The sequence below is a fragment of the Tursiops truncatus genome, chromosome 1 (genome assembly GCF_011762595.2).
Source record: "Tursiops truncatus isolate mTurTru1 chromosome 1, mTurTru1.mat.Y, whole genome shotgun sequence".
NCBI classification, from domain to species: Eukaryota; Metazoa; Chordata; class Mammalia; order Artiodactyla; family Delphinidae; genus Tursiops; species Tursiops truncatus.
The window spans coordinates 83,864,750-83,891,667 of NC_047034.1; the positions used below are offsets into that span (position 1 = coordinate 83,864,750).

General features: G+C 40.9%; 2 protein-coding genes across 5 annotated transcripts in view; both read right to left on the bottom strand.

The window, feature by feature from the left end:
* Positions 1-913: 913 nt before the first annotated feature.
* OLFML3 (olfactomedin like 3) lies at positions 914-4,711 on the bottom strand. The gene is made up of 3 exons (XM_004328595.4): positions 3,507-4,711; positions 2,515-2,800; positions 914-2,202 (listed from the first exon to the last, which is right to left on the bottom strand). Exons 1-3 carry the CDS (start codon positions 3,618-3,620, stop codon positions 1,382-1,384), a joined length of 1,221 nt encoding a protein of 406 aa, XP_004328643.1. The 5' UTR covers positions 3,621-4,711; the 3' UTR covers positions 914-1,381.
* A 134-nt stretch (positions 4,712-4,845) lies between these two features.
* The window catches only part of HIPK1 (homeodomain interacting protein kinase 1), a 48,152-nt gene continuing 26,079 nt past the window's right edge, over positions 4,846-26,918 (bottom strand). For 2 of the 4 annotated variants that reach the window (XM_033861626.2, XM_033861623.2), the window contains 11 exons: positions 25,841-26,025; positions 25,335-25,497; positions 24,244-24,469; positions 20,313-20,434; positions 19,233-19,367; positions 16,460-16,602; positions 15,869-16,051; positions 15,170-15,376; positions 13,348-13,589; positions 11,539-11,669; positions 5,658-10,456 (listed from right to left, as the gene is read on the bottom strand). In XM_033861626.2, the coding sequence (XP_033717517.1) occupies positions 9,968-10,456; positions 11,539-11,669; positions 13,348-13,589; positions 15,170-15,376; positions 15,869-16,051; positions 16,460-16,602; positions 19,233-19,367; positions 20,313-20,434; positions 24,244-24,469; positions 25,335-25,497; positions 25,841-26,025 (2,226 nt within the window). In that variant the 3' untranslated portion in view covers positions 5,658-9,967. Of the gene's footprint in view, positions 5,627-5,657; positions 10,457-11,538; positions 11,670-13,347; positions 13,590-15,169; positions 15,377-15,868; positions 16,052-16,459; positions 16,603-19,232; positions 19,368-20,312; positions 20,435-24,243; positions 24,470-25,334; positions 25,498-25,840; positions 26,026-26,750; positions 26,838-26,918 lie in introns of those variants that run through there. The other 2 variants (XM_033861616.2, XM_033861619.2) reach the window with 2 other exon arrangements.

Genomic DNA, 26,918 nt, shown 5'->3' on the forward strand with positions numbered 1-26,918 from the left:
CTTCACAGTCTAAGCAGTGGATCTTGTCCATCAGATGGCCTTGCTCCAGAGAGTTGGACATGGGGATGAGGCTGGAGCGGGGCCTGGTACAGAGCTCAGCAGATGCCTAGAGACTGGAGTCCGAAACCGGGGTCTCCTCCTGTCCTTCTCCCTTCTCCCTTCCCCAGATGGCCTTCTGCAATTGCAGCCCAGAGGCCAGAGTGCTAGGCAGGAAAGGGTTAAGTTTCCGGGACTTCTGGACAGACTTCAGCCAGGTTCCAGGACTGGGGTAGGTAAGTGGGGGTGAGGAGGGTGGCGGGAGGGATGTGTTGGGAAACTGGTAAGACTAACATCTGGGACGTGGTCACTGCCCCTCCTCCTCGCTCAAACCGCAGACGCCGTGGCAGCAGGAAAATCAGAGCGGTTCAGACCAAGCGCGATTGTGCAACCTGGCCCTGGTGATGAGCTTGATGCTGGAGATGGGAGTGGGGTTCCGGTCCTGGGGGCAGAGTCCACTTCAGAGGTGAGGCTTAAAGTTCTTACAGAACCCACACGCATTCAGGGCTCTGGTTTCCACATTCGACTAAACCCCCCTGTCTGCATCAAAACCTCGGAGAATTGGAATTGGAAGCTGTGCCCCTGGGCCCCAGTCTCGCAGCCGGAGGCGTGGTGCCGCTGGTGGTTCTGGGAGGGCTGCTGTGGAGGACGGTGGGCACCGGGGGCTTTTGCCCCAGCCTCTGGAAGTGCTGGGATTCTGCCGCCTCCCCAGGCACCTCCCAGTGAAGTCTGAAACTGGAGAAGCCCCTCTCGCTAGGCAAGGGAGCCCAGCCAAGTCCCTAATGCGGCTTAAGGAGCGGGGATGTGGCAGAGGAGAAGATGGACGATCACGGGGAGAAATCTGATCTGAGGGCTACCCCAAACAAACACAGGCAAGAAGCAGTGGATTTTCCTTTTAATGCAAAACGCTGCAGTACAGAACGAGTCCCATCCTCTAGGGCACTGAAGGGAGAAGGGAGAGAGGGCAGAGTCTAACATCTCCTCCTAGCCCTCTCTCTCCCCTGACTCACACTGAGGCAAGAAATATTCTGTTGCCTGTTCACTAGGGTCGCCTCCATATGTATAAGGGTCAGAGCTCTGGAACTGGCTCATCTTTCATCGGCCTGAAATCTGCTGACATGGGGCAAGAGAGGAGTGAACATTTAGGGCTTTCTCTCTTTTAGCTCTAAAAGGATTCCTCGAGATCTGGAGTCCCATGTGAAATGAAGGGGCAATGAGAATTTGGCTTCCATTGGCTGAAAATATGAGATGTGAATCACAACTTGCCCTGAATGACGAGCAGGAAATTTAGTCGGGATATAAATGTATGGAGGTGAAAGAGATTCAAAACACAAGACTAGCTCCCTCAAACTTCTTCCTCTTTCTTCCTCATCTCCAGCTTATAGACAATCTGGTAGCCATCATCCCAGGCATAAAGCTGGCGCTCTCGGGGGTTATAGCGGAGGCTGGCGTGGGCACCATATCGGCGGGGGAAATAAGGGAGTGCTGCTCTTTCAGGGGTCAGGGTGCCACTGGCATCAAAGGAGCACTGGATGCGGGCCCGACTGGCAGGGCGGGTATTATAAACAACGTATAGGGTCCCACAGATGACAAAGGCAGCCTCAGCATTCTCTCTGGGACATGGTGTGTCCCACTGCTGCTCTGTGTCCAGTGTCTGCGGGTCTAACTTGGCCAGACACAAGTGCCTGTCGTCCTCCCGGGTGGCATAGACAGCCCAAAGGCCCTCCTCATCAGCCGCCAGGTCTATGTACGTGTCTGCCGTCAGCCCGTACGGGGGGATCAAACCCTCTGCTGGGAATACTGAACTGTCCACCACTGTTCGGTTTGCCAGGTGGAATTTGATGAGCTGCAAAGTGTTCTCCAACTCACCGCCCCCTCCAGGTCCTCCAGGGGGCCTCCGGGCATAGTAAAGAAAGCCACCATATACCAGCTGGCCCGTGCCTACCCAGGGGAAGGGCACCCGGACTCGGGAAGCTTTCCGGGCAGCCATGGCAAGGGTGAAGTCACGCAGCCTTGGGAAGACAAAGGCTGTGTCATTCTGGGTCCCATCTAACACGTAGATCTTCTCTGCTGGCCCCAGTGGATCCTTGGTCCACAGACCAGCTGGGCCACCAAACCGCTTCAGGATCTTCATTGATCTCACCTGAGAGATTGTGTAGCCACAGTCTGGTGGGAAAGGAGAAAAGCACAGGACAAGGAAAAACAGGCAAGAGTTAGATGCTCACTGCAGGAACCCCCCAGGGTGGGCTATTTGGAGAACAGTTGGGCCTTTGCCCAGTGGACACCTCCACTCTCATGGAGGATTGGGGCAGAGAGCACCACAGAGGCCTGGGTCCCCAGAAACTCTCCTTAATGAACCTCATAATACAGAGATTTCCCTAAAACAGATTCTAGAAGACAGAGCCAAATGGACTGGGATAAGGAGAAAAAAGGGGAAGAACCAAGGAAGAATACAGGGGTCTGTTTCAGATTGCTTACCTGTCACCATATCGTACTTCTCGTTTCTTCTGCCCTTGCCTTTGGCCCCAGGGCCTCCAGTCACCTTCTCATCAACCTCTACACAGGGTAGGGCTGGGTTCTGGGTCTCCAGATAGTCCACTTCCCGCTCCAGACGGTCCACTCTCCCAGAGATGGTGTCAGCCTCAGTTCTGAGTGCCTCCCGCTCCTTCTCGGCCACCTCCAACAGCGGCAGCATCTTGTTCTTGAAATCCCGCAGCTCAGCAGCATGCCGACTACTCTGGTCCTGGCACTGGGCCAGCCGTTCCTAAAGGGATGGGGCAGCAGGAAGGAAGGCCGAAGGGTTACAACTCTCAGGCAGGGAGAGGCCCAACCAGGGAGTCAGGAATGGGAAAAAGCAAAACTCAGCCAGGCATCAGCATCCCCTTCAACCTCCACAGAGAGAAAACCAAATGTTCAAGATGCTAAAATGCGCAAAGAGCTCAGCTAAGATCCATCTAGGCCCCCATCCCGACTTTGCATCCTCCGGCCGTGCTGTGAGCAGTGCCACTGACTTCTCTGAGCCTCTAGGGCAGTCTAAGTGCATGAGGGTGAGAAGGGACCTCTGCTCCATTATACGATCCTCTTCTTGGGAATTAGGATGCTACAGACTCCAAGCTGTTAAAAAGGCAGAAAGTTGCAGATTCTCTGAGAACTTCCAGCTTTTAAAAGAATCATCAGCTCATCCTGAGATGCATTCCCATAATTCTAGCTCTCAATTTCCACTCTCTTCCCTTATCCCATCTAAGCCCAGGGGTGAAACACAAAGGTCTATTTGCTTTGGAATTGCTTTCTGTATGTGGGGAAAGAGGAGGACTTGCAATTTTGAGGATCCTCTTATTAAAAGATGGAGTTTTCTGGAGGTTCTTACGAGAGCCCTAATTTGTCATCCCCATATCCCTGACAAACTGGTTGAATCAACAGGAGATGTGGAATCCTTCCAGGCTGGGCCAGAAGAGAAAGGAGACACCTACCTCTAAGGCAGCTAGTCGGCGTTCCATATACTCCACAAGGTGGTGCTGCTGTCCTCGAAGGGGTCCCGACCAAGACAAAAGGAACAAGATAAGGAGCGGGGTGCGGGGCCCCATGGCTGCGGGAGAGTAGGGCCAGGGTAGACCAAGTGTGTAGTCGTGTGCACACGGCCTCTTCCACTCAAGCCAGCGGGTTAGCTTCGGAGGCCGGGCTGGGGGCGGTGCCTTCTCTCTTGCAGGATCTCGGGGCTCTCTCACTACTCTGGAATGCTTTCACAGTCTCTTTACGGGCCCCACCCCCTCCTTTCCGCTTGGATTGATCAAACACAGATGGCCCTATTGCAGAGCAGCCAGAAGGCTTAACCGCCTCCCGCCTAGGCCGTGGGCTCCCCAGGAGAGGAGAAGGAGATTGGAAACCCTAGGGCAAAGGCCTTCTGGGCAGTCACCCAGGAAAAGGAGCTAGCAGGGGGAGGCAGAGGCCCCGGAGGAAATTTAACAAACTCTATTCCTGCTTTAGAATGCTTCCAATGCTGACTTAAGAACCATCCTTCGTTAATCCTTTCCTTTCCCAGCAATAACAGCATGGATTGTTTTCTGCCTTTAGTGGAAGCTGGAAGCAGGGGAGATGAGGTTTGAGGGGAAGGGGTGGGAAGAAAGGCCACAGTGGTCAAGTCTGTAGTACCTTCTTCTACAGCTCACTGGCGCCATCTTGTGCTAAGCACCTGGTGTCATCTCAGAATTAATAGGGAAACCAAGTTCACCTCCAGTGGAAAATTTCCCACAAAGCAAGCCAAGTAGATTGAATTTACAGGGGTTTTCATGATTAAAATGCAGCTTTCCCCACGGACTATCCAATTACTTATGGGGCTATCCCAATCTCTCTCTGATTTAGCCTAAGAAAGAGAATGTATCTGAGATTAAAACTAAAAAACAAAAACCAAAAAACCCAAAACAGGTCATTGAGAAATTAGTAAATTAATTCTTGATTATCTGGAAGTGAGACTGACTGCAGTCTTCTTTCTATATACAGTTTTCCTTTGCCTGAAAGTTTCTAGGCATATTCTCTTACCCAAACTGGGGAGTGTTCAGTGAGTTCACACTAATTTTACATTCATTTATTTAGGAAAAAAAAAATGAAAAATATATATGTTGCAGTCTAAATCAAAATAAACGTACTCTGACTTCCCTACTAATGGGAGAGAACAGACTATTGATAACTTCTCTTGGTTATGGCCCAAAAGGGTGTTTCTAAATGTTTCTCATTTCCATATCCCAACTATGACTACAGGAGCCCAAAAAATTAATGGCCACTGTAAGACAGACTTGTCCTGAAACACATGCGTCAAAAGAAGTCAAATGAGCATAGCATTTATTCAGAGCCCCGCAGTGATGAATCTAGACAAATCTCTAATTCTTTATCAGGAGAAATTTTACTTTAATCACTCACTTAAGAGAAATCTGAGCCAAAGTCCTCCTCTAAAGAAAAAAAAAAAACTACTCCTTGGACTTGAGGACATGGGGAGGGGGAAGGGTAAGCTGGGATGAAGTGAGAGAGTGGCATGGACATATACACACTACCAAATGTAAAACAGCCAGCTAGTGGAAAGCAGCCGCATAGCACAGGGAGATGCGACCATCTAGAGGGGTGGGATAGGGAGGAGATATGGGGATATATGTATATGTATAGCTGATTCACTTTGTTATACAGCAAAAACTAACACACCATTGTAAAGCAATTATACTCCAATAAAGATGTTATAAGAAGAAAAAAAAAACGATTCTTCTAACAGTGCAGCTTTCTGAAAGGAGGGGAAAATAGCATCGTCTTGTGGTTATTCTTATTTGCATTCTGGTACTTTAGATGTTTGGTGGAACATGCTAGGAAGCAAAGTTTAATTAGCCTGTGTCAGAAGTTTCTGCATCTTTCAAAGGGCCAGATCCAGATGATCTTAAGTTAGGGCCCTGGACACTCCATTCTTGGGAAGTATTCCCTACCGACCCCTATTTATTTCTGGGGCGGAGATTTGTATGAAGAATGAAGTTGTCTCTAACACTCTACTGGCGTTCAGATGCAATGTCTTTAGTCACTCCAAAGATGCCAATTGTTGATCCCCTTTGTACCCCTATAAGAGAAGTCAAAAACAGCCACATGAATCAGAAAATTTACCCATTTTATTGATGCATTGCAATTGCTCTACATTTTACCATATTATGTAGAAAATACTGAAAATACAAGCTACTTTGTAAAACCAAAGACAAACATTGAATCCAAAGATAAACTATGTTTTTACACAATGGACCCTTTTCCCGTAGTTAGTATTAAATTTTAAATATCTATTTCTTTTTGTTAAAATGATTATTTTACATACTCCCTAAGTACATCTGCATTACAAACATAGCTCAGTAATTCTCAGAAACTGTTTCTAGAGGCTTGTCATAAAAGGAAGCGCACAACCAGAAAAGGGAGAAAGCAAAAAAAGTTTAAATCGCACACAATAACTAGCATATCAAATACATTTAATAAACTTGGAATTCCATTGCAATATCAAGGATTCAAAGCAGAAATACTAACGTTACATATAATGTACATAAAATGTACTGCTACATGTAGTGAGATTATTTTTCAAGCTGAATCAAAACCACGTATTATATAAAGTTTAGCAACGAACAACCATGTAGACATGCTGCACCATCCATCAGTTAAAAAAAAAAAAATTGAAACAGGAAGCAGGCTTGGGTCATTCCTGTCACTGAGAGGCAATTTCATTTCCTATCCTAAAGCAAACCATCCTAACCAGTGGGTTTTTGCATAATAATGCTGAATAAAACACAACACTACTGCGCTTGCCTGGCTAAGGGCAGTCAAGTTTAGCCCCTCTAGTGGAGGACGATGGATGGTCAGAACTGTTTAAATGAAGTTCTCATTCCTGGGGCTGGGATTTTAGCTGAGCACTGACCATAGTATCACTTCCTGGAAGCTACTAAAAACTCCAGAGTGATCAAGTGTCCAGATGAGCCTAGAGTGGCTGTACCTAACCCTTCCCATTTTCTCTCTCACCCTGAAGGGGAGAAGCTGGAAATACAAGTTCTGACAGGACTTAAAGCCTTAAGCTGGTCTGAGGTCAGGCCACTGTGACCTGGGCCAGCTGCTCACTTTATTCTTGGAGCTTCCCCCATCCTGTCAGGGCCAGCAATGTTAAGCCCCAGAGACAGAATCTAAAGCCACACTGAGCACATACACATTCAGCAGACACAGATAGATTTTTATCTTGGTAAATCTGAAATGCCAATTTGCAAAACTAATACTGAAGATCTCTAAAATTCTTAAAGCCACACACTGCTAGTAAGGTGATTATGGTAACAATATAAGCTCTTGGTATTGTCTTCTCCCCGTGAAGACTCCTATCTTAAGTGGTATCCACTTACTGGACTGAGGGTGGGGGGGTAGGGTGAGCAGGAGTGGAGTGTTTTTTTCCTGCATCTCATTTCTTACAAAAACAACAAATCTTATCCCTTGTAAAGATAAGGAACAAAAAATATTTACATTAGAAACTAGATCTGCCTTTGAGCATGAAAATGAGAATGCGCTTGGCAAAAAGAGACACAAAGATTGCACACACTGACCAGAAAACTGTATAACACTAGTGACAGAAACTATACAAACTGCTTGGGTATCTTGATCAATATAATGCTGAAAACACAAAATAATGATAAAAAAAAAAAAAAGTAGAAAACACCAACATGTTCCTGGTAGGCTATACTGACTATCTGCCCCATCTTGAAAGCCCTTCCTCCTTACAATGAAGAAATTCCAAATACCTTGACAGCTCCTCGGTGTTCAACCTGGTACAGAGCTTGCCGACCAGGCTCCATGAAATCTCCCATCTCCATCCTGCACCTCCTTGACACCATCTCTACAAAGAACCAGTCCTAGACTTATCCCTCAAATACATAATTTTCAGTTCAGATGGAACATGTCTACATCTTAGGGTTAACCTTCTTCCCCCAAATCCTTAATGGGCAGGAACTTTGCCATCCCCAGTACTCTCTACTTGACCCAGATCCGTGTAGGAGCTGAGAGTACAAGGACACTTTCACAGTTTGAAGGGCCCCAAGAATACACAAGTTGTTAAAAAGAAACCTCAAAAGCCCGATGGCTCAACAGGCTTTGGTTCCTTCTAAATATTCTTCACCGGCTAAGAAACCTTTCTTTGAGTTCCCTGTCACCAGCGGCTTCACAAAACTCCTCCTCATAGTATTGGGGATGTGGGAAGCAATACAACAGGCTCTTTGGTATAAACACATCTGTTACATGTTTTTTTCAACAAGCAAATATTTTACTAGGAATATCAACTATTTGCAGGAAGGACTGCCACATGGGAAAAGGAAAAAATAAATCTCATCTAAAAGTGATTGCACATACTTAAAAAAAAAAGAAAGAAAAAAAATGCATATTTAATATTGGCTTGACTCCTCTCACCTGCTTCCCGAATTCTCACAGAAGCAAGGTAGCAATGCACAGTGAGAGAGCCACATGGGGAAAATGCTTCTGTGAGAACTCGGCTGAGAATCCAAAATGGAAAGGGGTAGAGGTGGCAGTAAAAAAGAGAAGCTGCTGTTTTTATTTTTCAGTGTCGGCAGGGAAACTGAGAACAATGCATATACACAACACAGCTATTAATCCTGTTCTGATAAATCCCAGTGAACAGCTTAGGGTCCACGGGGGCTTGCTGGTCCGTCCTAAGGCAAGCTCACTGTAAACTCTATTAACCACTACATTATCATATAAGGCACTACAATAAGGGAAAGAGGAGAAAGGGAAGGAAGAGACACACACTGAACAACTCCTCACCAGACACACCTGTGCAAAACAATTCCAAGGGTCTCCTCTCCTTGCAGGCAATGCCCCTGCTCACTCAGCACTACAGTAATATGCTCTAATATAATTGCAATTAGTTCACATACATTCCAACAAGTATCAGTTCATTTTGGTTTAAATACAATGGAGACATCAATTCCATCTCCGGGGTAACACTGGAGGATCAGAAACACACTAAATACACAATTCAAGTGTAATCACTACACATCTGATTACAAATAACATTTTGGGTTAGCAGGAAAAATTGCTTGTTATAGTCTTCTAATCAATATGTACATATTTAATTATGCAAAATATTAAAACACCACCATTACAAAACTTCTAAAATATTTTTAAATTCAGTAATAAATTTTTAAAATATTTTTTGCAATTCCTACATGCACTTATTATATAAGTCTTAATAAGAGAGCATTCAATTTGCTGCTGGCATACAAAGAAAGCTACTTTAAAGTATAAAAGCTATACACAACGTTTCTTATCCGGTTTCAGATCCTTTAGCTTTCTCCCCAAATAAATCACATAGAATGAAGGGAGAGCTGAGGCAAAGAGAGAAAGAGGTGTATTATTGAAAATTCATACTAATATTCAGGCAAAGCTCATCGATGCCAACAACCTTTAGGCAAAGCTCATCAATGCCAGTATCGCATAATACAAAGAGATTTTGCATATAATAAAACAACTACCACCATACAATAATAACCACCTTAATGGCTTTTCCAATAATAAAATTTAAGCTAAATCAGAGAGAGAAGGACTTTTTAAAAATAATTTAAAAAGAATGCACAGGGTTCATTTAGAAAGAATACCTGGTGCTTTCACGGTAGGTATGGATTCTCTCACACTAAGTTACCAGCAAATGGTGAGCTGCCTTTTTAACACTACTTTAATAATAAACACAGGAGCAACTGAGAGAATCCCAACAGTAACAGAGAGTAGTATGTAACCAGTTTTGCAAAAATAACAATTTCCCACTAAATATAACATGACATGAAAACAAAACTGAAACACTGTAAGCTTAAACGTCCCATTAGCAAAGGTAAAATTTTGAGGAGAAATGCAAGATAGTAAAATACAGACTTGTGCAAGCTGCTCTTAAGATAAGCAATTAAGTCTTGGTTTTTAAACAAGCAGAAAGTAATGATTTTTCTTTTCTTGTTATCAGATTTCAAGTCCTTCTATCAGCATTTTTCCTCTGACCAGCAATTACAATAAAATAAAGTTAAATAAAGAGGAACTTCACTTGTTTTTAAAAGCATTTATAGAAATCAAGTCAGAGAGAGAAAATATTTTTCAAAGGTTAACTTCAGAATGATCTCTCTTCCTTGGTAACTGCAGATGATGGGCATCTGAACTCTTCCAAATACCAAAAATGCTGTCACAAAAATAAAGAATTAAAAAATAGGGCAGACTTTGGGAGACTACAACAATGCAGTCAACACTGAGACAGGTTCCCCAGAGAAAAGCCTTCTGCTTCAGTGGGCCCCTGCAGAGCAAGTTGCTGGCTAAGGAGTTTCAGGAGAGGGTGAGGGAGGAGCTCATCACAGCCCATTAAGAACTCTGACCCCTCCTCCCTCATACTCACCAACTACAAGTAAGAATACTGGCTGATCTTGGTAGGGCTCAGTGGGTATCCAGTGTAAATGGTTGAGCCTCGGGAAGACCCAATGTAAGACTGGGTGGCAAATTGGTGTTGGTACTGAGCAGGGGCCACGCTGGCAGAAGTGAGGAGACTGGGCCCAACACTGACAGGGACCTGGTGCACCAGAGTGCTAGGGTGGGTGGTATACGCTGCAGCATGCCTTGAGGAGCCCTGCGGGGAGAAGAGATGAGCAATGGAGCTGGTGGAGCCCAATGCAGCAGCAGAAGTGGGGGCAGCATACGTATACAGGTGAGGCTGGCTTGGCAGGTGAGCAGGGGCTGGGGCCAGGTGTGGGTGCCCAGTCGAATGTAGTGGGCTGCCATGCTGGAAGGCGTAAGGGGCTTGGGAGAGCGGGGCCACAAACGCCTGCTGCCTGCGGGGGGCAGGGTTGCTGCTTCTCTCTTGCGAGGTTGGAGCTGATGATGATTGCTGGTTCTGGAAGGAGGAAGAAGGAAGTGAGGAATCTTGAGGTCACCCTGGCTCAGGGCACCAAAGGCCAATTTGAGAGTTGAGGTTCTAACTCATACTGCTTCTGGGCTGCCATAGCACAGAATCTCCCAGACTGGCAATGCTGTCAGAAGTCAGCCATCCATCCCTCTGCCTCCTGGCAGAATAGATCGTAACCCAGCCCAGACAGCAGCAGTTTGCTCTCAAGTATGACAGAGGAAAGGGGGAAATCAAGAGTCATAGGGTTACTCACTCCTGCAAGTAAATAACTGTCGACTCAACTCACCCTATTCTGGCATCAGTGACTGAATTTTTCCTAACCTTTCTTCCTTGCCATTGTTTTCTCTTGCTCTCCTCTAAGTTTTTCATATCCCTCTTGAACTGTGGAGCCCAAGACACATGCACTAACTCAAACTTACATTTGCACCTGCATGTGCTCTCTCTCTCTCACACACACACAACCACACAGTTACACCCTCATATTTACACTTTCTCACTACTAGTAGACATCATACAAGCACCAGAATTTCAGCTGAGGAAAAAGTGAACACAAATAGAATAGTGACCCTCCCCACCCCATCAGAGGATCAGATGGGGGAAAAAAGCCCCAAATCCCAGACTCAAGCACCATGTAAGACTAGAACCAGTTGATTAAGTATCCAGAAAGCTTTTTCACTGTCTCTTGCTTCAAGTAAACAGAGTAAGGCTCAGGTTATTTATGACCCAGGAGATAAAGAAAGAGAATCTAGTCTCAATGCATGTGGTGGTGCAGAACGAGGCAAGAACTAAAGCATCCTAGGCACTTTCTAAATTCCACACATTTCTCTCATCTTCCAGGATAGACTAGGGAGGTCTGATGGAAAACCTGGAACGTACATTCTGAACACATTTACAGAGGGAATGAAGAGACACAACACATACAGATATGACACAGGCCATGGAACACCAAATTGTTTGACACAAAAGGGACTTCATTTGGCTTTATTCAGCAGTCCAGCCAGAAGCAGGGTTCTCCAGAGAGTAACAATAGCGGGGGCCCCAAACAGAAGGCAGCAGCCCCTAGTGCTTACCTGGCTAAGGTTGAGTGGCTGTGCTGCGCTGGTCCCCCCGCGCTGAGCTCGATAACCTGTGGGGGTGATACAGCATCCAGATGACTGCCCGCTCACTGAAGCCACTGGCTTGGTCTTACTGCTCAGGAGACCTAAGAAAGGGTCAGGCTTTAGTTATGAGCAGACGTGGACTCAGTATCACTGAGCTAAACCTCAGATGGCATCATATTAATCAGTCCATGTTTGTATGAGGTTTGCAAGAGTTAAGGTTTCATGTGTATCTTATTTCCTCAATTACATTTACACTAGAAGAACAAAAACTGTATTATCCATTTCTTTTCTGTCTTTCTACAAAGCTCCATAAAGATCTTCAAAAGGTTCACTTCAGTAAATATTATCTAATCTCCAGTAATGTGAAAGGTACTATTAGAAATATAAACACAAGTAAGACATGGTCCCTGCTCTCAAGGAGCCTAGAGTTTATGTAGGAAGGGATTAAACAAGTACAGAAATGACAATGTGAAGCTGAGTAAGATATTGGTAATATTTAGGAACATTTAGGTGTCAAAGGGTTTAAAGGAAGACAAGATTATATCTTGTTGGGCATTCACTGTCTTCAAATTCTAAGAAACTGCAGAAAGTGCAGCTGAATATAAGCACGATCAATTTTCAAAATTTTGCTTCCTTCTGTGGTCCCACTAGGAAAACTGGAGCATTTATTCAGTGACTTGTGGAGCAACCTATTTTCTTTGGACCCAATAGTGGACAGAGCTCCTAATAATGTTTCTCAGTAGCCTGGCATCAGGAAGTTTTGCCCTGTCTGCAATGGACAGTTGTCTACTTCTCAGGAGGAGAACCACACGTCACCCTCAAACTAGAACACTGTTTATGTCTTCGGCAGTATTATAATTCATGGTAAAACACTAATTCATAAAAGTACGAAGAGATGGCTATATCGATGCCAAAATTTCACAGTCCTCGCCTTTGGTGTATAGAGTTGCCACTGGAAAAGAGCTGCCTAGACAAGGACTACATTTTTCTGGGCCCCCTTGCCTCTAGGTGGGGCCATGTGATGAGTTTTCACTATTTCCGGGGCTAAAGAGGTTAAAAACTGTGTGTGCCTCCTCCATACTTTCCTTCTCCTTCTGATTGGATGCTGAGGATTCCAAGGCTCTGATCCTTAACTCGCTGCCAGGCCCACCAACCAGGAGCACTTGCACTGGGAACTCACGTGACTAAGAAATAAATTTCTATTATGTTAAGCCACGAAAACTGGGGCTTGTTACTGCAGTTAGCATTTCATTACCCAATAACTGAACCTGGGAACCTAAACCCAGCGTCTCACAGAGCAAAACAGATGGAGGTAATTTGGTTGATAATACAACCCACAAAAGCATCACTGCTATGCCACTGGGCGAGAAAAGATCTAAAGTACATATTGTTTTCCAAAAAAACTTTTGCAATCACTTTTAATATTATCAGTTCCCATTCATTTCTGGATTGTCAAATCTGAATCACCTGTGGCAAAAAAACCTGCCTGTTAATTCTCCCTGCCATCTAACAAAAGTTGTATCTACCTTCTCCCATCAACAGTGAGTGTATTACTGAGTCTACAAACTCACTTTTATATTGATCCAAGCAAAATAAACACAGGAAGATAAACTGAGGGCCAAAAACAATTTCATATCACAAGGAACTGATTTCTGAACTAGGCAATTTTTAGGAAAATCTACACCACTGGTCTGTACCATTGGCAAAAGCAGATTATAGCAAAATACTAAAGATACACACATCGAAGGAGCATTCAACTCCAGCTGTGAACAAACTCACCTGAGGCCTGGGTTGCTACAGTGCAGTCACCAAGCTGAGTTTTCAGTGGAGGTACAATGATGGTGCGGGTGCCAGCGCCATCCCCCACGACTCTGCCGGGACCCTCCGGAAGGGGTCCACTATTGCCCCGGAGAGCACTCAGGGTATCAGTGGAATATGGGCTGCTCAAGGAAGAGTCAGAGTCTGGAGAATCATTGACAGTGACATAACTGATGACATTAGACCTTGCCTTCAGGCCAGAGCTGAGGAGAAGAAAATACATGAAAATTCAACCCCCTTTTAGCAATGTTTCTTTGCTGGTCTCTGGTCTTCCCATAATAAAAATGATGATAATCATGATGATAGTAATAATAACAACAGTAGCAGCAACAAATTTCTGAGTGCTTATTATGCATCAGGCACTATTCTTACACTCTACACATATCTCACAACACTTCCATGATGTAGGTACTTTATCCCTGTTTTGCAGATAAGGCAACTGAGGCAGAGGGAGATGGAGATTAAGAAACTTGACCAAGGTCACACAAGTGATAAGTTGTGAAGACAGGATTCAGATCCAGGACAGAATGACTCCAAAGTACACACCTCTAGCAACTATTCTATGTTGCCTCTTAGCCATTCCCATTCGCAGTTATTTCAACAGCATTCTTCAAACACCACTTTATTTTCATATCACCCTGCTAGGCTATAAATGGTTCTTTACTGTATCTAATCAAACTTCTCACTATAGGTGTTTTTAAAAAATGTTTCTTCACAAAATGATCCCTACCTTACTAACTTTACCTTTTCCTTAATTTTTAATAGGCTTGCCTCCGGTCAAAGCAATCCTGCTGGTTATATAATTTTTGCCAGTACTAGGCCCCTTTTCTTCACTGGAAAGTTAACTTTTTTCTTCCCCAAATCAGTTCAATAACCACTTTCAAAACTTAGTTTCAAGTCTATTTACCATTTGTAAATAGCCATTTGTAAATACCATTTGTAAATAGCCCTTTTGAAGTATTTCATTCTAAATTTACTCTTTCAAGTTCATTTAAACTTCATTTACACGTGACTCTGTTAAGTCTCCTAAGTTACTTTCATGCGTGAATCCTTCCTCCTCAGGTAAAAGTAGAGTTATTGCTTCTTCTATATGCCTAACACCAAAAACACAATGAAGAAGAACACAGAACAATCAAGGCAACTGACTATGTTCACACCAAGAGAGGTGTGTATCATAGTTCTTAAATGTATCCTATCTCTCTTAGTTAACTGCCCAATTAAGGACTTGGATTAAGGTGCTGGGATAAGAGGAAATAATCTGGTACTTAAATTCTTAAACTGAATGACCATATAGCAGAGGGGGGAAAAGAAGGTAGCCCTACTTAAAGTTCTACCTCTTCCAAAGAGGTCTGTTCAGATTAAAAAATTACACGAATTCCATATAATCTCATATCTACCAACTTGTTCCAATTAATTGTTTTTTACATGCTTCTGTTACAGTATCTGTTTTCAGACTCTAAAGTTCCTTAAAGGCAGGGGATCATGTCGGTAGTACATAATGTGCATTCCAAGCCAGAACAGCCTGACAACGTAATCTATACCTTCCATCTAATGTATCTGAACGACTGATTTAACTGATGAACATGTATAATATTACAGAAAACTTGACAATGCTCAGTTATGGAAACTTGAGTGTTCTGGCTCACTCATCCACGGCCATGCTTCCTAAATACCCCTTTTTAGTCCTTCCTTTCATAGCCAAAATTGAGCCACTTGTGTGAAGCCAACAGACTAAGACCAAGGGCAGGAGCCCCAGAGCTAGGGAACCATTCACCTGTCTTACCTATTGGGCTTATATTTGTTGTCCTCTTCCTCATCAGTGTCACTGCGGATAGTGATGACACTCACAGGAGGGCTGGGAGTATCTGGAATGATGATTGGCTGATGCTGATCTTGTACAGGGACTAGGGAATTATAAGAAGATGTGGTACGGAGGGGGCTGCTCCCAACCAGAGAATAGACTTGAGAAGGCAGAACATCCAGAGAGGACCTGTAGGAAAAGGTCACAAGAAAGATCATTCAGTGCTTGGTCCCCAAAACTAGATATCTTTTCCCCAGAACTCTTTCCAATTTACTCTTTGATTCCTTCTTACCAAATCAATAAGCCAATACACTTAACTATAAAAGTCCCAATAAAAAATAAACTAACCACTCTAGCCAGGGTTTCCAGGACAAGAACACCAAAATTAGAATATAGATTTTATTTTTGTATGCCCTTTACCCCGTGGTTAAATTTCACTCTGTGAAGCGGGCAGAAAACTAAAAACATCAGCCAAAAGAAGGCTGGATTCAAAGTGGCAGCAGAGAGAAAGGATCAGCATAACCAGAACACCTCTGTGTGCATGCCCGAAGGTTAGCTCTTTTCAATTTGGCAGCTTCTTGCTGCTTCATACCGAAAGTGTCTATACTCCAACACTCTAAATGCCAGGCGACATATCTTTCAAACTGGCAATTTTAACTATCAGCCCTAACAGAGACTTACTTAGAAGAGACTGGAGCAGACTGCTTATTCTTCTTTGAAGGGAGGGAACTGGATTGTTGCTGTCTGACAACATGGGCAACGCCAACATTAAGGGGCTGAGCAGTGGCCAATGTCACATGGTTAGTCAGCAAGGATGGCTGCTGCATAATAGTGCTGTACTGGTTGCCATGAGAGTGGGCATTCCTGTATCATCAGAAAGAGAAGTACGAATGCTGAAAACACTGGGAAGTCAGGACCAAATAGGTACTAAAAGCAATTAAAACAACCAAATAAAGCTGTGTTTTATTTTTATAGTTGGGCACCTGGATTATAAGGCTTTAGGGGTTTTCACTGTATGGTTTATTGCATAACACTTTCTTTAAATCTGAAGTAAATAATTTCTGAACTTAGAACCTACTGTTTTCCTGCATTCAAAGTTTTCTTGTAACTCCGTCTCCTAGCCTGATATGGATTCTTTTCTTCAAGGATTTCACACAGAGATAAATCTCTCCTTTCCTTTACCTTCTTCCTGTCTCACCAAATCCTCAAGTGGTCCTTCCCTCAGGGACCTGTCCTTGCAAATTCTCCCAGAGAGGAACACAGGGCACTTGCCTCCAGTCTGTGAGCTGCTGGCCACTGCCCATGGCCTCTGGAATCACTGCAGTGGGCTGGACTGAGTTGTGTAGAGCTACCCCAGGCAACTGTTGCCAAGTTGAAGGCAGGAGAATTTGTTGGGTTCCTCCAGGCCAAGCCTGCTGTAAGGAAACAAACACAAAAAGATCCAGACTTGACTCACTCTTGGCTTTTTCTTCTGTTTTTTAGATGAAAGAAAAATTAATAGCTTAAAAGAAGTTTCTTGTAGATTGTTAACTTGCAGAGATTTAAAAAAGGAAGGTCAGAGGGGCTCAAGGTTACAAGTCTTATGAACAGGGAAAAAGAACACGCTGCCTTCTCTTGGCCACCTCCATAACCTGACCACCAGGGTATTAAAGAAAAGAAGATCCCTGTGGTTAAGAGTTTCTATTATACTGCAGAGTAAAGGAATCTGAAAGTTCAGAAGTAAGCTCTAGTTAAATGCTGGAGTAACATTTTTGCAAAGAGTCTAAAAACATCCCAAGAAAGAGTTAAGACAACTCCCTTGAGATTAAAAATAGGAATTTAAAAATTTGAGTGCCAATCAGATAAAAGACATCAGGTCAATTCAACCCATAAAACAAAGAGGAGAATTGTTCCTTTTTAAAAGGGTAGTCCTTGGAAAATGGAGCCAGATGTGGATGACCAAAGGCCAAAATCCTTTGGCAAACAAGCTTAATGCCAGCAAGAGAAAGCTAACTTCATCATTTATAGCCATGTGATAGCATTTTTAAAAAATGCAATAAGAAAAATATTTAAGAAATAGATGCGGAGAGTACCATATTTTGTTTTTAGTAGTTTCCTAAATATGCATCATTTGTAGAAACATAACTCGACATAAAAACTAATCACTAAAAGAAAATATATTGTTTGTAGTTCTTAACAAGCCATGCCACTTGCAATAAATAGCAACAAATATGTTTTCTGTACTTCTTACGGAAATTGTGGCATTTCCTAGAAAAATGGGAACAGATTTGAAAGTCTGCTTTTTAAACCTGAATTCCACAGTACAATCACCTACAATGCTTGGGTACATATGGTTCTGTTTCTGGAATTCCAAACTGCAAGGCCATCAACACACTGTTTTAAAAATATTTCTGCAAGTAACAGATCCACTTGTTACAAATACCGGTTCCAAACAAGAAGCCTTCAAATCAGAGAAACTGCAAACATGTCTGCTACCATAAGCAGAATTCAAAACAAAACAAAACAAAACAAAAAATAAGAGAAGTATGTTAAGTCACACCATGCGTCTTTCCATAAGCCAACACCTGCACAAGACAAAGCATGTAGTTTAATACAAAGCAAGAAATAACATTTCAACGTGAGGCAGAAATCTGGCGTTCCAAGCGACGAACTGTTTTGACAGAGGAAGAACAAAAATATGCAAAGCTTAGCAAATGGCTAGTGCAAACTTAAGAGAAGCAGCAAAGGAGAAGTGTCAACTAACATTCCCAACCTCAAAACTACAGGTGTGCAAGTTAAAACCAGTGGCTTGGATCAATCAAGTTGGAAATATATCTGACTCCCTCACACTCAGGGCTTATGCTTATGATGTAATTAATTTGGCAGTGACAAAGACTCTTAAATTGAAAACCAAAGAAATTCCAGCAACTAAAGTATGTATTCTGAAAGTGTTTTTCACTCACACGAGTCCTTGAGAAACAACAAAAGAAATTTAAAGCCACTCTGAAAGATGAACAAATATCAGGGGTCAACAGTATCAATTAGGTTTTCGAATGCTTATCTAATTTTAAATTTTAAATGATAAAATGCCAGATGTCAAATAAATAATTCTAACTCCCCCAAATAAAACAAACACATCCAAAAATCACTATTAAGGTTACAATTGCTGAAATATACCTCAAAGTCCTATTTGTTTGTTTTCCTATCTCTAAAACCCACACTACATTTGCTGCTATATTTAATAAATTTTCCCCATGACTTTTGATAACAAAGATATTCTTACATAAAGTTTTTCAGTATAAATAGGTCTTTTGTATAAAGACCTATTTGTAAAATAATTAATTTCTCCAAAACCCCTATAAACGAGTTCACCTTTGATTTCAACCAACAAATGAAATATGATCTAAAAAGGCTCTAAAGGGAAGATGTTTAAATGGAAGATATTAGCTGTCACTGATCGTAAGTGGCAAAGAGTTATCTTCATGTGTTCAGAGACGGAAAGTTAATGTCAACTAATAAGGAAATAAAGTAAGAGCATCTTAAACATTTCTACATACACAAAAGTTTTAGAAGCTTAAAACAGTCAATAAAGAAGGAAGCTAACTTGCCAAGGAGTTCCAATTTTGGCCATCCGGTACCTGTAGCAGAGCCAAACTAAAGGCCATTTCCTTCATTCTCAAGGTTCACAGGGTAAAAGATAGGGCAGAGAAACAGATAACAGTGTTGAAGCTCTTCTGAGGCTACACCAAGAGCTTTTATCACACTAGGCTGGCAAAGAAGAATCAAGGGGTCTGACCCCTTTCAGAGCCACACTGAACATCAGAGTCAAACAGTGCTTCAGCAAATGTTGGGGAGGAAAACAATGAGACATTAAAGATGTAGCAAGAACACAGCCACAAGATGGCACATGCTTCCATGCCCTCTGCAAAGACTAAGTTAAAAAAATTTTTTTGGAAAAATGAGAAAACCAGAAGAAAACAGAACAAAAACAAACAGGAAAAAGTAAAAAAAAAAAAAAGAAACCAAAGAAACTCCGTTAGTAACACAATCAAGTGAGGGGAATTACCAGTACAGCGGCAGTCTGTTCAACCAGCGCCGGCCGGCCGGCTGCGCAGCTCAGAGTAAAGGGCACCGCATACTGCGGTGTGATGGTGGCTACTTGAGGGTGGAGAGTTGCTACCATTAGTGGTGTACAGCTTCCCTGAAATGTAGATTAGGCAGGTGAGTGAAACAAACACGGAGGCAGGTTATCTGGATTCAGAAGGGTTTTCATTCCCCCCAAGTTATTACCAACAATAAGCAGTAGTTTCATATCACTTAAAATGCATGTACCAAACACAACTTTCCCCTTCAACTCCGCACAGCATTGGACCACTAGGTCAAATGTCAATGGCCTAAAGCAAAAAAGTATGGGAATCCTTCTTGGGCTGGATTCAGAGGATCAGTTCTAAAAAACTCAGTTAACAAAGGCACGTATTAAGAATTCTTCCTCTTCCTACTCACAAAATCAGGGTTTTGGATTTCAGATTTGCTATGTGTCACAGGCCACAAACATTTATACACAGAATTAAAAATATAGTATTTGTTGCTTATATGAATATTTCATGAGTTTCTTGACCATCTTAGCTGCGTTTTGCATGGCAGGGATAAAGTTTTAAACCTTTCTACAGCCTAGTTAAACACAAGGAATGAAGGAATGTAATACTCGAAGAGGCATCCTGATATAATCCAGCCTCTCAACTGTGATGAAATTCTCAAAGAGTGAGTAATGGGGACACTAAGAGAGCAAAAGGGGAACCTTTTACTTTTAGAATCAAAGTGTTGTTACATGTGTCCTATACCTTTAAGAGCATCAAGATAAAAAATTAACTTCATCCCACAAAATTAAATTTACTCAGTAGACAATTTCTCAAAGTCTGGATATTTATGTCTCCAAGTCTAAGGAAGTCACTGGCAGAGTTGCAATAGTGTTAGGAATGAGTATGTCATTCCATTATAGATGTTTCATTTTAAGTCCACTGAATCGTGACCAAGAAAGATCTTACAGTCAAAGCAAATATCATTTTCTAGGACAAAATATCTGATTCTCAACAGTGCTTCAGAGAACTTCAGCACTATTGAGTATCCAAGCTGCTCTGTCTTTTACCTGTGTAAGAACTCCCGACTGTATCTGTAGTGGCTGAGCAGCTGGTGCCTGGGGTACAATTGGCACAGCATTATCCATCCTCACAGGGAATCCAGAATGCTTTGTTGTTGCTTGTAGTCCAGCTGTAAAAAGTAACATCACAGTTATATTGCTTTGCTAGGTCTGGGGATACTGCTTGTTTGGGGGTTTTTGGGTTTGTTTTTAGCTTTTTGGTTCGAAAAATCTACCACCCAGGTTTTAGTTCTAGACACTTAAGACAAAGGCGTTTCACCAAAGTCTGGGAAGTTAAGAAAAGGGAGACTTGATTCCCTTCAGGTTGGATTAATGGAAAGATGCCTGACAGAGGGAGGGCTGGCTTCAGGAAATTCAAAACTTTTTTTTTTTATCCAACAAAGCTTAAAACACAACACTCATCCCACTCCCATTAACAGCAGAGGCAAAAACAAACAAAAAACCTTCACTTAGTAAGTTATGTTCAGCTTTTAATCCTAGAGGGAAAAAAAACACTTAAGCATTTAAAAAGTGTAATCTATTAAAGGCAAAGACTTTATAACTTCTGGTTAATTAGATAAGGAACATTATGAAAAGCTCAATAATTTATTATCTTGGTTACCCTTTTATTTAGACTATTTTAAGGGGATGTTTTTACCCAACTGCTCAAAAATATATAACCTAGTTCACAATTTAGTCATATATTTTATCTTTAACCAGTATGTGAACTGAAGGAATTACGCCTAGGATAAAAATATTTTAAAAGCAGACATTGTGGTTTACAGAAACACTTTTTTGTACGTATTTTAGAAATCTGCTCTCGTCACTGACAGCTTTCTAAAGCTCTTCTCTAGCTAATGGAAAGCTAGGAAAATTAAGAACTTTTTGCTGCCTTTAGAACAGTGACCATGTCTCTTTATCATTTTATTCATTATCCTCTGGGCACAAATGTTGAATAAATGTTTCCTGCAATCAGGAGTATCTCATTCTGGGGAAAAGAAGGGCTCAAGATAGTTCTCCCTTTTGCCAAGACTTGAGAAGAGAACCTTCAAAACTTTCTTTTAAACCTACCCTATCAAGGCTTTCAACGTAAAGAATTTAAGTTTCTATAATGCCTCTTGATTCACTGATGCTTGCATTTTGTTAAGTGAGGATACAGCCATTTTAATTAGAATATTCCTTCAGTGACACTTTCTAGGCTATCACCAACTAATTTCTCTGAATATTACTATGGAGGTATCAAATGAGCATAACTCATAAACTCTAATATTGTTGTTTTCAGCAAGCTAAGTCTTCCAATTTTGCATTTCAGTAATTTAATTTAGTAACTAATTGTCACATAGGAAAACATAATCCAGAAATGTACAAAGTAAAAGAGACTAGTAAAATCAGAATTACAACACTCTAATAATAACTTTTTTAAAAGTGCTACTTACATAAAAAGAAAAGGAAACAAATCCAGGTATCCAGATTAAAAAAAAAAAATTGCCAGCCATTCTTCCTAAGGCAATGCTATCTAATCAGAAAGCTAAGTAACATCAAGGATTCTTGTCTATATTTCCATGGCTAACTACAAGACAACATTATTGCAATAGCCTCCTATGGCAAAATTTAAGAAGAAATGTTCACTATAGAAGCTCATCTTTGTGTCCCAGGATGATGAAATAAAAGAGGACAAAATTACAGAATTATAGTTTCCACTGAGCAAAATGTCTATTTTGGTCAACTGGAATACTATAGAAAGTAGTATTTATATACTGACCCACAAATGTGACTCTAAGTAAGTATTAGATTGCTATAGTAATTTAGGCTAAGCCACAGCAGTCAAGCTAGTTTAAAACTAGCTTTTGCAGGGAACCCCAGGTGGAAACAAAGAATTAACAAAAGGCAACCCTTTGGGAAGGTTCTCCCTGAACCCTGAACTTGGATTAAAGTTTTGTTTTTATTATTTGTTTTGTTTTTTGTTTTTGTTGAACATAGCCCTTTAAATTAAAAAAAACATGAAAGTATGGCAAGAAGAGTAAAGCTGTCAAATGGATGAGGGTCTATTCTCCTCTAAGTGTAGGCATCTTGTGAAAGAGCAGATGGTGAAAGAAAAGTAGGCAACCTGGTACAGAGGCCTGCTGGGCAGAAACCAGCATATGGCTGTGGTTGGCAAATGAACTGACAACTCCCTACAGCTCTTTGAGTTTAGACACTGAAAGGCAGTACAGAGTATAACACTTCAAGATGTATAAGCTATGGGCCCACTGCCTGGGTTCAAAATCATGGCCCTACCGCTGACTGGGCATAAAAACTGGGCAAATGAGGGAATCACGATCAGTTTTCTCACCTATAAATTGGGCATAATGACATTATCCACTTCCCAGGGTTGTCTGTGAGTATGAATACATACATGTAAAAGCACTTAGAACATTATCTGGCATGTAGTAACTAATACATATCAGTTTTCATTACTGTCATCACTTTCATTTTAAAACTCCCTTTCATTTGTAAATTTTAAAATTTGCTCTATCTAGCTCCTCAGGTTATTTAGACTTCCTAAATAGGAAAAAAATTTCCAAAGCTTATACTTCCCTAAATATACCAAAAGGGGTTAAACCACTTTCCCCCTCTACCTCTTCTCCTTACATTTTGTTTTGTTAAAGGAACTAAAAGTTCTTCTGCCTCATCTCTTAAATATCATCTGAGAAGAAGCAGAAAACTTCAGTTGCACACCTGAAAAGTATTCCAATGAAACTCACTTTGGGAAAGGTGAAGGGGAGAGGGGTGGCTATTTGCTAAGTTCAGTAGAAGAATCACTCAACATATGACAACCCAAAGTATAGAATTTACTGTTATGAAGCATACGAAAAAAATAATTGGGTAAATTAGGCTAAATTTGCATTTACAGGTTTTGAATCTGCTCCTCCTCTCTCCCTGTGGTTTCTCCCTGATTTACACTGCTATCACTCTCCTGTACTCCCGGTAATCTCTCAATCTCCCCTAGCCCCTCTTTTCCTTCTGTTTGCTCTGACTCTGTCAGAAACCAAACAAATAAGAGTCACAGTCAATAAGTAGCTGAAGTAAAAAGATAAAAATGCTAACTGCTTCTGTGTGAACTGCTATGAGAAGCCTGAATCCTGGTTTATTCCCAGAGGGCATGACATTGACTTTCTATTGGGAAAGTCAAGATGTCATCAGAATATATCCTTAAAATAATTTATTTAACCTTTTAAATAGCTCACCAGATCAATAAATACGGAACAACGAGAAAATGAGGAAGGATGGAAATGTAAAAATTAAAATCTTATTGCAACACATCAGGTGAGAGCCCCCTTCTTCAGCTATTCTGTTCCTCTACTGATAGGAGTTTGCAGGAACAATATAATTCATAAGCTGAAGCAGATAATCTTAATGCCTTACCCACACAAATACCTCAGCTTGTAGAATTTTTCAGTTCAATAATGATCTTTACTTCTGAATGTAACTTAAGAGGTTTCTACATTCTTAAACATGATTTTTACATTTTTTAATAGAATTACCTTTTATTTGGAATACTAATTTTATTTTATAATGGAATGATACAGGGAATAAGATTCAATATATAGCAGTTCTATTTCCAACAAGTTTTTTTCAAGATGTATATACTCTGAACATTGAGAGATACATGTTTATGCTAGATATAGGACATCAGTACAAGGTCTCAATGGGCAAGAAAACTGGTTATCAGGCAGTTCAAATAAGGAAACATTAATTGAATGCCTATGTGTCAGATAGCATCATAATTAGACAAATAACCAACGTAAAAAAGATCAACCTACTTCAGTTATCTTCATAATCAAAGACTGAGTTTAAACTTGTCAAAGATCAAAACTAAACAACTAGATACTTACTTAGGATCTGCCTAAAGCAGGTAGGTCTGATATATACCATATGATATAGGAGTTTCCCCACTTACTTTGAAAAGCAGGTGGACATACTATAAATGTTTGTTGGAATGGATCTGTCTGAGTGCAAATCTGGGTGGTTCCAGGCTGCAAGGAAACACCCTGCTGGGCAACTCCAGGAACTGGTGCTGCAGATGATGGGTACAAAGCCGACTGGTAGTTTAGCAGTGAGACATCTGAATTAGCCAGAGAAAGAGTAGCAGCTGCTGCAGTAGAACTGGAAGCTAGAACACTGGCCTAAAAACAAAAGGATACTGGTATAAACATTTTTACATACATAGATTCTATCCAGAAAAACTAACAATGAAGTTTTAAAATGTAATGTTAACTGTCTTTGAAATAACTCTCTGCTTAAGAAATTCTTCCTATCTGTTAAATTTAAGGTAGATTATAAAGCTGAAAAAGAAAACAAAGAATAAAAAAAAAGTCCTGCTCTGGTTGAGGCTATATAAATAAACCCCTACTTCTTCTTTCTTTGCAAAAAGTTACTGGATGTGAGATCCCACCAAATCTCATATGATCTTCCATTTAGAAAGTAGACCTAGCTAAGAAATTAGGAAACTTCCATCTTCAGAAACAAACTTAAATGTAAATATCACTGTTTGGCAAACAAATGCAAAACCACTCTTAAAGTTAATTATTGGAATTCACAGAAACAAAGAGTAGATCAGTAGTTGGTGGGGCAGGGTAGGAGATGGCTGGAGAGGTGGTCAAAGAGTACAAACTTCCAGTTATCAGATGAGTAAATTCTGAGGACCTAATATACAGCATAGAAAAAAATGATTGGGAACACCTTTCGATACATGTAATGAGAGCTATCTAACAAAAAGAGAGTCATCTGGCTGAACTCAGTACAATCAACAGCAGTAAGTAGTACAGAAGCCAGGTTCCACTTATTTGGCTATGCTAAGACTATGAGGGCATGGATTAGGCCTTTGTTTTTAATTTTTGTCAGCACATGATGTGTAGGTATTATCAGTCTGAAAATTCTTACGAAGCTACAAGACCACCAAAGCAAAGACTGGTTTCTCTACCTCACCCTGTACTCTTACTAGTTTTTATCCCACTTAGGTCTGAGTTCCCAAAATCATTTACTGAATACCTGATTGTGCACTGTATTGAGTTGGTTGCTGAAGCTCATGGTTAGATTTGTGCTTGTATTTGGGGCAACATGCGTGGTGAACGGACTCTTGATCTGATTCACTGTATCATACATGTGAACCCTCCGTTTGCAGATCTCCATGTTCTGAAAACAAGACTTAACACTGAAAAAAGAGATTAAAAATTCAATGAAAAAAATGCCGAGATTTAAACAGATAGCAAATAACTCAAGATAAATACAGATTAATGGTTTTTTACCCCTGAGTACTTTCAGAGAAAATGAACCAAGAGTTTTTATAACCATAAAAAGGAAAAATACACATCTAATTTTTTTTTACACATCTAATTTTTAATTTCATGATTTTTCAATGAGAAGGAAAAGCATCAGTAAGCCAAATATGCAAGTATCAAAGCCACTACTCTTGTGATACTTCCATTTAGCTGTAAGATGGTAACTCAACAGAAAACCACATCATGGCAAAATGCCCCAGACCATACTATACTCACTGATTGCTATGTGGAAAATCCAGAAGGTGAGTCATTGTCACAAACTGATGGTTAAGAGTTTTCAGAGGAGTAATTCTCTTATCCGCATCAATTGTTAGCATTTTTTTTAACAGATCTATGTATTCTCTTCGATCCGCCTTCTCTGCCAACATATCTGTTCCCTCTAAGTCTGTGGACATGTTCACCTTACAAGGAAAATTTAGAAATATTATACTTCATCACTCAACCTTTAATGCTGACATTTAACATGTGCACTATGTATACATATTTATATATATAATATTCATATGTATAATATGTGTGTGTGTGTGTGTGTGTGTGTGTGTGTGTATATATATATATAGCTCAAGAGAAAAACCTGAGGAAATTTTTCACAAATGGAAGCTCTTCTTATACTGTCTAATTAAAATCTTCAATTTGGTACAGTTTGTTGGTAGAATAAAGCTGAGTAAGCTCTTTTCATTCAAAATCCAGATCAAAGAAGTTAAGTAAAAATGATTGTTATTACTTAAATATAGTTTCTATTGCTGAAAAGATTAAATGACATAGTATGTGTTTAGACAGAGTTTGGAACAAAAGCACTAAATAAATGTTAGCTCTTATGTAAGTATTTATTTAGTAGAAAAAATGGACAAGAAAGGAACCTTCGTAAATAATATTTCAAAATACTGACATGCAAAAGACTAGTTAAGCAAAAGCAAAGGAGAAATATATAAATTCTAAAAATATCCTTTGCTAGGATTCAAACATTCTTTTAATATGTGGAAGAATATTAATGTATTTATGTAAAAAATGAAAACATATATTAGACGATAACAAATTGAATCTATCTTTAATATAACCAATGGAAGTGTATCTCTGATTAAAGAGATACATAAATGTCTGGCTTTCTGAAACTTTCCATGCTTACCTGAGCCATATCATCTAAACAATTAAAAATGTACTTTCGAGCTTCTTTTGATTTGATCCCAGTCTCCAATTCATGTTCTTCAGGTGTCTACAAAATACAGATTTTTAAAAAATTCCATCTGTATGTTTTCACCTCTTATTCTAAATTAAAGTCAGAATACAGAGATAC

Bases quoted from the DNA above. Each gene is read 5' to 3' on its own strand.
- OLFML3 (XM_004328595.4), bottom strand. From the start codon at position 3,620: ATGGGGCCCCGCACCCCGCTCCTTATCTTGTTCCTTTTGTCTTGGTCG. The intron at 2,801-3,506 runs GTAGGTGTCTCC...CCATCCCTTTAG, and splicing joins GCCGACTAGCTGCCTTAGAG to GAACGGCTGGCCCAGTGCCA. The intron at 2,203-2,514 runs GTAAGCAATCTG...CTTTCCCACCAG, and splicing joins GAAGTACGATATGGTGACAG to ACTGTGGCTACACAATCTCT.